Here is an 8,902-nt window from a genome sequence, read left to right as displayed (position 1 = left end):
AACCAAACTGCAGCTGTTTTTTCCCTAATCCATAAAACAAAAGTCATAGGGCTAATTCCATATATCATTTCATGGCAGCAGACACCTCATTTTGTGACCTTATGCAACTGAATGTGTTGTTATCAATGAGCTTACATGTGCCAATCATGGTGAGTGCAGCATTTAAAAAACTACTGGAATGTTTGTCATTCTATCATGAGTTTTTGTGTATTACAGGTGGAAAAGCTGCCCATTAAGCTGAGGTGTTTTGTTGGTCATGGAAGCTCCTAGATCAGAACATGAAGAGGAAGACATAACAACACATTTCATGCTTAGAATAGCCACAGACCTCTGCAGCCAGGATGTGGAGGATATCAGATGTGCCTTGTAAGTCCAATTTCTAATGCAGTGTTTCTGTATTGCATATAATGTATCAGTCCTCAATTTTCTTCTTATATTGTAGAACATCTGTATTTCAAATGCGTCCTGAACTTTAAATGCTGTGATAAAACCAAAATAATAATGAATTAGTTTTGCAGCTGGGTATTCCATCACAGACCCTCATCTCCCACTGCTCAGCTGCTGGCTTGATCATCCTGTGGATGCCCCTCAGTACCAGTGCCAGACTGCTCTTTCCAGGTGTCCTCTGTTCACTGTGTCGCCTCGGCAGGGAGCGCTGCAGACCCCGGCTGGAGGGCTGGGCGGCGGCGCGGCGGCTGCTGAGCGCCCAGACGCTCTGCGGCCGCTGCTGCATGCCATGGTGGTTCGGCCGGTACCGCGCCGAGCTGCGGCCGAGGCCGGACGCCACCAAGCCGCTGCGCCGCCTGCTAAACAAGCGCCGCCAAGGCCGGCCACTGGGCCGCCTGCAGACCCGCCTGCTGGACCGCTTCCTGGCCGCGCGCGACTGCCTGGTAAGCTCTAAGCGCGACAAGCGCACCCAAACATATCTGTCGGCAGACGGATCGTCGTGGACGGGAGGACGCGCGAGGCCTTGCCGACGTGGTGTGAACACTGCATGAAGGCTCCATATACTGTTTTGAAGTTGGCATCCCTCGCGCTATCTGTTGCAGCTGCGTCGCTATGTGACGTCAACAGGTCATTCATTGTAAGGGGAGCAGTCCGGCATACCCAGCCAATAGGAACGCGTCATGCCGGCTTGACCTGCTGACTAGTGGCTGCTTTACTAAGTAGTGAAATTATGTTGTCTAGAGTGTTCTCTTGCTTTCAATAACAGTTACAAAGTGAGCTTCTTTCATCATGTTTGATGCTTGCCCTAATAGCACTTAATATATTATTTATTGAATTACCCCTTAAGGGACCTGACCTGCAGGGTCGAAGCCCATGAATGCCAGTCAGAGGACCTCTTGTACCGACTGCGAGCGTATGAGATATTGCGGACTTCTGCCGATCAGAGATCATTGCTGACCAGTCGGCCCCGCGGAGGCCAGGGGCAATTTCCAAGCACGGACAGGACTGGACCCATGGGTGTCAGCCAGAAGCCATTGCATTTGTCGGGGCCCTGAGGCAATGAGTAGTCCACCAGTCAGTGCCCCACAGTGCCCAACGAGGGGGTGGGGCGTCTTGTGTCGGCAAGGGACCCTGAGTCGGCAGGGATCCATTCGCTGAAAAGAGAAAGGGACGGTACCCCGAGTGACACGCGGTATCAAGGATGTTTGGGGTTGTTTGCTTAAAAGTGGCTGCTCCAATGTTTGCCGGACTCTCGTTTTCTCCCCCAGATTCTCGAGTGCAAGCTGTGCAGTTACGTGACGCGCCTGCCGCTGCGGGCACGGCGGGAGCGCGCGCCAGTCGATTCACCGAAGCTGGAGCCGGTCGCCGCCGCGCCGCCGATGGCCGGTCGGCGGCGCAGCGGTGGGGGCCGGGACCGCAGCGCCGGCCTGCTCATCCCCGGCGGGCTGCAGACGCCGCGTGCCGCGGCCATCCCCCCGGCGGCGACTCCGACAGGCGTCGAGCCCGCGGCGGCGGTCATCCCCTTGAAGAACTCAAGCCGCGGCCGACCCACGCCGGCCAGCCGCAGATCTAGCAGCGGGCGGGGCTTCGCCGACGCCCCGCCCAGCGCGCCTGTCGTGACCGCGCCCGCCGCGACCACACCCACCGTCAGCAGGCACGCGCAGCGGCGTCTGCAGAAGATGCTCTTGCAGTCAGACAAGAGAACGTCGGACACGGGCCTCATGGCGTTCCTCTCGCAGGTCTGACGCAGCGGCGTCCGCGGTCGCGCGCGCCACGCCCCCGGGCGCGTTGGCGCTGCCCTCAGGAGGGCCGACACGGGCCGTTGTGAAGACACGTGACGAGAGTGAGGATTCGCTCCGACGGAATGGCGTCAGATTGATCTGTTGCGAGTTCGGGAACCGCATCGGGGGGGGGGGGGGGAGGGGGGGATGGAGTGTGTTGGGCATTGTGTGGCTGTTGCAATACACGGATTGCGGGTCACGATGTTCGCAATCTTGTCTTTATAATGCTTCTCCAGTTCGGCTCATTGATGCTATTCTCATGACGATCTGGATCGCTCGCATTGACTCGACGTCGCCTGTCCGAGTCAGACCAGCAGCACAGAACCAGGGAAACACCGCCACGCGGAGCAGTACGCTCTGTGCGGCGTCGCCCAGCAGCACCGCTGACACTGCGCCGCAGGACTGCCTGATGAGACGTAGCACCAGGCCGCTGATGGGGTACGGCAGATTCGCACCCGCGGCACGTATTGCGATATCGTGCGACGGCCCATCTTACTTTGATTGCCTTTTCAACATGTGGGGTCCTAAGGTAAGGGACAGCAAAAGTAACTGCTACGAAGTAACTGCCTCGGGCAAAGTCGCTGCAGGCTAGATGGCAGCCTCACGATCTCGATCTGCTGAGATTGAGTCGCACAATACTCAGTATTAACCCTCGCCCTCGGGTTTTACGGTCGCCTCACGAAGGGTGCCTCAGATCCCGCCTCTTCCCATAAGATGTCGAAAACTAAGCAGAGTGGGTCCACGGGGCAAATAATATCGAAAAGCTCCTGTCAAATTGCAGCAGATCGGCAAGCGCTGAGCGATGATGAACGTAACGTTTTTCCAGCTCATGAGCGGCAAATCAACACCGCATGAACCTCTCGCACCATCCCAGCAACTAATCATGCTACGACAGTGAGGAAGACGGCGTGGAACAGCCCCCGGAAAATTACAGATAGCTCAGAGCAGACATAGATATATGTGACGCATGACGCAATGTCAGGTCTAATGGATGAGGGTGATTGGTGTGTGAGTCCTGGCATAAGCTGTTCCACGACAAAGCACCGAGGCGTGTCCTCTATGACCTCTCCGATTTCGATTACATTTGGCGCTTGAATGTTTTTATCCCATACGACATCCATGCGATTTCTAGTTATCTAGGTCACAGGGCCACCGATTTTTTTCTGGAAAGCTGGGTCAGAAAATATATGCACCATGATAATGTAGATCTGATGAAACAATCACATCATTAAAAGGCGAAGAAATGTTTTTTTTTGCACGGAAATTATGATCGCTACTTCCGGTTCTGTCTTACATCCCGTGACCTCCGAACCCTGTGGCTTTTGTTGCATTTATGACCTTTGGAAAAGCCATCATTTTTAAAGGCTGGAAATTCTTGCGCATTGTCCAAGTGATGCCATGCAGTTGTCGTAGTTTGATCTTTGTGGTGTGTGCCCGAGGTGGATAGTGTGGTCCTGTCATGATCTTTGAGTCTAAAAGTGTGATCATGTCATAAACTTCAAACATCGTTGGTGCATGTATGATGTCGTGCGCCTGCGCCTTTCCCAAAGATCATTCCTCTTGATGCTTATTTTGAGTCAGACAGGCAGAGCTGAAGTTCACTGTTGTTGCCACGGCGGCTTTTGGGAGAACATTGGTCCAGTTAACATGACGGCCTTCGGGAGGAGACTGGCACAGTTCAAATGGCGGCTTTCGGTAGAAGAGTGGCCGGTGCACAGAGCCGGGCGCGGTCGGCGGCGGGGTTGTCTTGCTGGTGCGCGGTTGCATGGCATTAAGTACGATTTGTTGGTGTGCGTTAGTATAACTGTACACAGGATGCTGACGCTGCGGGCGGCGGCCCTCTCGGCCCGATCGTCCGGCTAAGCGTTAACGAATGGATATCACAACACAACGTGGATTGATATAGATATCATCTGAAAGCTGGCTGCCCACTCCATACGTTGGTGGTATCCCGGAGCATGGGAAGATCACATGGGTGACGTCTCAGTCGGTGATCTGACCTTGAACAGTATGTTGACAGGTAAAATGTCGCGTCCAGGCTACATCTTTATCATCATTTTAAGAATGTTTGCCCCTCAGTCATGCATACATGCGTTCATTGCTCGGCACCGTTACGAGCTGGCCTCGTGAAATTTGGCTTGCAGCCAGGCTAGCGGGAACCCATCATTATGTCAAATTTTTGGCGAGATCGGACCGACGTGGCGCCGGCGGTGCACGCAAACGCGCTCTTTTGATTTAACACGGGTAGCGCGAAATTCGCATGCTGATGAAAATCGCCAGAGCGCGTGTCAAAACCCAGCTGATAGCTCAGCAATGCGGACACCCTGTGTGGAAAGGATGGGCACGTGGCGGCCACGGCCGTAGCTAAGCGGGGCGAAAACGATTCCGTTGAAACAGCAGGCCATTGTACCAGAGTTTACATCCGTTTTTTTTTTCGTGCAGCTGGATTTACATCTTCAAATAGCATAGCTGGCGTGGTTAGTTCGCGTGTCGCATGTGTGACATACCAGCGCCGAACATTCGGACGTGTTTTGGGCCATTGCGCGTCCCGGACCATAACCAGGCATTGCCCGGGGGCTCCTCAGTGGCACACCACTGACCGGAGGGAAACAGATTTGGCCCCCCACCCATGCTTATCTCAAGAACGACCGGGCCGAATTTTTAAAAAAAAATTCAAAGCGGAATCGATAGAGCCGTGGCGTGCGGTCTTAGGCTACACAAATAACTTAAATTTAAGTGATAATTAAGATCACAGGTCGAGGTCAAATGATAAAGACGTTACTTTGGAATGTATGGCCGCTCTCATACGGCATTTCATTTAGAAGCGTATCTCGTGTAAAATAATTGCACGCTCATCAAACATGCTGCTTAGAAAGGTGTCCAATATTACACGCTCCGCACAAGGCTTAGAACGAAGGTCACGTGCCGCGCGAATGAGAGCTAAAACCTTGGTCTATGTGTATATTTTGTTTTTTTATTTTCGTCATATCTAAATATTTAGACACGGAGTGCATGAGCTCATCCATCATTACGAGTATCAGATACGTGAACAAGAGCTGTTATTTGTTCATAGACTGTCAAGGGTCAAGTTGAAATGGATGACCTCGGTGGTGCATAAGCGGTTTGATTGATTTTCGCGTTGTTTTCGATGGTTCAGTCCTGCCGATAGCGCATCCTGATGCCCTTTAATGACGTCACCAGTCAGGTGGCCGTGGGTTTGTGTGAAACTGAAAAATGGCTTCGGCGGCGCCATCAGCGCGCCGCTGCAGCAGACCTGAGCCCCGCGGTTCGCCGCCACGGGCCCGGCACTTGGGTACGGGCAACAAGCGCTGGATGCATCTCAAGCCATAGCTCAGTCATTGTTACAGATAATTGCTTGGAACCTGGTACAGGCATCCTTTATGGTTGCATCTGGGATACCCTTTTCATGTCTTCATAGGTGAGTCTGAGTCCAAAAATGTTGAGTTTACTTTTTGTAACGATTTTTGTTCTTTGACATGTTAATATTTAAATGTGTAGTATTGGAACAATACGACAAGGCATGCGGATGATGAACCAACTGGCTTACATCTTCAGCTTACAGATGTCAAATATATTCTTTAGTTCGGCTTCTGCGTCGATTTGTCTACGGCTACGCACTCTTGTCAAAAATTCGGCCCCGCAGGGGCACAGGCTTCGGCCGGTGTAGGGGACTAGCGCCCCGTCGAGTCCCAGCTCCGGTATTGGGTGGACAGTGCCAGCTGTTCTCTCAGGTCGTGGCGACCCTGCCGGTAGGTGAGCTCCTGCCCCTTGTCCCACCAGCTCCCTTCCCATTACCCGCTCCCCCGGATCCGGCTCACTCATCACTTCTAATGGTCTTTTTATCGGGGCTCCGAGCCCCCCCCCCCCTCCCCCCGCCCGGGTCCCCGAGTTGACTGGATCCTGGTGGCTGAGGGGGCAGCGACGCTGAACCACAGTCAGGATGGGGAGCGGTCTCCCCGGTCACACCTGGCCGTATCGCAGGCATCGTTCGTCTCGTATATCACCGAGGTAGCCTTGGCGGCGATCACCTCCCGAGAGTGTGTTGGACCGTCCCCCAGTTGGGATCCGTGGTGGATGGGGAGCCTCAGGACCGAAACTTCACGGAAACTTGCATGGCGTCTTATAACCAAAAAGCCACCTGACCCCCGAACGGGGAAGGACCACGTCGATGACAGAAAACAGCGGAAAACAGCGTGCGAGGTCTGCAGCCGAATTCCCGTGCTGCGTTCTGGACAGGGATGCTAAAGGAGACGTTTCTGTGCTTATCTGAATAACACCACACCTGACAAAAAATGCCTCCAGGGGAATAATCAACTGTTTCGACTTGCGTGACGTTAGTGAAGAAGAGATCAGTGACGAGTTGTCTGTGTTCGGCGTGGCTGCTGCACGCAGGACCTCCAATAGAAAAAGCAGTGAACAACTGCCGACGAATAACATCATCTTGATCTTCAGTTGCCCGGATCTGCCTTCTGAAATACGCGTTGGATACGCACGTGTCAAGGTGCGCCTTTTCATCTCGAACCCCATGCGATGCTTCCACTGCCAGCGATTTGGTCATACCAAACAGTACTGCCGCAACAGGTGCGTTTATGGGAAATGTGCCCCTTCCGAGCTCACAACTGAATTATGCGATTCAGAGATAGCTTATTGCGTGAATTTTAACAAAGACCAGGCTCCGCACATGATTTACGACAGCACGTGCCCAACGTAGGTAAAAAAACTGGTCTCGGTTAAGACCTCTCGCATTATCTCTTCGCAAGGCCAGAACACTGTACGACGAGAGCCGCCCTCGAATATCATACGCCGAAAAAGTGAGATCTCCACCTCACGCTCGACCTGCACTGACCGCTGCGCAGTTTGTTGGGCTCTTGAAGTCTTTTGGTCCCTCGGTTGTATCGACGAACCGGGTGCTGGACTCCAATCTGGCAGCCCTGGCCCACCCTTCCTTGCTGGAGCGGTCGAAGGAGACTGTGCTGCCAGCCTGCTCGCCCCCCGCGGGGGGTTCGCCGTCGGTGGCAGGGGACGGTGAATGAATGGTAGTTCGTCATGACCGGGGTAACCTGACGCTGTCGGCTGCCAATCTGTCTGCCAACTCGACAACTAAAGCAACTTTGACGAGCGTGTACTCGCGAACGTTTGCGCGTGATGCTAGAGCGCCACGAGGCATACAGGCGCGTCCGTGAGGCGAAGCGGGCACGCCTGGCAGGCTAGGGACGTGCCAAGGAAGCCAACCAGCTGCCCGAAGCGAACCAGGTGACCGCTCCAGCGGGGGAGGCCCTCCCGCCGCCCCGCGAGCGTGCGGAAGCTTCCGCAGGCCCCTCCGACCGCGGAGAGACCGGCCTATGGGTCTTTCGTCACTACCGCCACCAAGGACCACGACATTGCCGGCGTCGGCCCCGTTCAGAACGGAACGCCCGGAAAAGTGTGGTCCGTCGGGGCCGATTTCGCCAACAGTTGACGGTAGCCCCCCGATCCGCCCTAGCATCAGCCTGGTCTCTCTGGGAATGGGTTCTGAAGACAGGACCAGGAACCTGGGCCGGCATCTAGCGCTTCTGAGTTTTTTTTAGAACATAACGGTTTTTTTCAAGCCCCATCATTTGGTCAGCCTGACAGTGGAACTGTGGAAGTATAAGGGCAAGCACCCAGGACTTCCAGACAATTTTAAGCGCGCACTGCCCGGTAGCCGTGTGTCTCCAGGAGACAAAGTTGGCGCCTAATGCGGCCTTCAGCATGGAAAGGTACATTACCTTCCACATTGACATGCCAACGGACACCGTTGCTTACGGTGGCGTCCTGTTAGCTATACACTAAAGCGTACCTACACAGCGTCTGGTGTTAAGAACAGACTTGCAAGCCTTGGCAGCAACAGTGAGTTATAACCGCCGCACCATAACTGTCTGTCCTCTGTAGTTACCACCTGGGGCTGCGTTTCCATCTGGACAACTACAAGAATTAGTCTCTCAACTTCCTCCCCCTCTGCTGGTTTTAGGCGATTTTAATGTACGTCATGCTGTGTGGGGATGTGCTGCCACAAACACTCGGGGTAAGTTACATGACGTTTTCGTGCGTGACAGATGCTTATGTGTTTTAAATAAAGGATCAATGACACCGTTTATATTGCCATCAGGATAATCGTCAGTACTAGACATGAGCATTTGTAGTCTGCAGTTGGTACCACATTTCACTTGGGATGTTTCTGAGAACTCCATCGGAAGTGACCATTTTCCGATCCGGGTTCGGTACCGTGATGGCATTGTTCGTGGTTCTCGACCTCAGCGTTATTTGGTGTAGCTCATCGACCACTCGCAAGATGGAGCGACAGCTGCAGCTGGCTGTAACACATCTGGAGAAGTGGAGTGTGCTCAACGGGTTCCAGTTCTCCACATAGAAGACAACTGCAGTTCACCCCCGTCGTCGTCGCCGCCACCGTCTTGAAATGTGGATCAGGGTTTATGGACAACACGTTGCCATTGAGAATATCGTGACATTTATCGGTATACGATTTGACCGACGCCTAACATACCGGGAGCACATAAGGAATCTTCGCGGCAAACGTTAAAATCCCTTAACATCCTAAAGTGCGTGGGGCGTGCATCATACGGTGCTGATAGGAGGACGCGCTCACTCCTGTACCGTTCTCTGATCCGTTCAAA

At 53.7% G+C, this 8,902-nt stretch overlaps 1 protein-coding gene across 1 annotated transcript; it reads left to right on the top strand.

Moving 5' to 3' along the window:
- Positions 1 to 337: 337 nt before the first annotated feature.
- LOC119097317 (uncharacterized) lies at positions 338 to 2,192 on the top strand. Its single transcript, XM_037220364.1, has 4 exons — positions 338 to 366; positions 650 to 890; positions 1,716 to 1,804; positions 2,102 to 2,192. Exons 2-4 carry the CDS (start codon positions 732 to 734, stop codon positions 2,190 to 2,192), a joined length of 339 nt encoding a protein of 112 aa, XP_037076259.1. The 5' UTR covers positions 338 to 366; positions 650 to 731.
- Positions 2,193 to 8,902: the final 6,710 nt, after the last annotated feature.

This window comes from Pollicipes pollicipes, unplaced genomic scaffold (genome assembly GCF_011947565.3).
Source record: "Pollicipes pollicipes isolate AB1234 unplaced genomic scaffold, Ppol_2.1 Scaffold_4295;HRSCAF=5057_pilon_pilon_pilon, whole genome shotgun sequence".
Taxonomy (NCBI): Eukaryota; Metazoa; Arthropoda; class Thecostraca; order Pollicipedomorpha; family Pollicipedidae; genus Pollicipes; species Pollicipes pollicipes.
The sequence above is the reverse complement of the archived record's forward strand: the minus strand, read 5'-3'. Positions and strand labels throughout refer to the sequence as shown.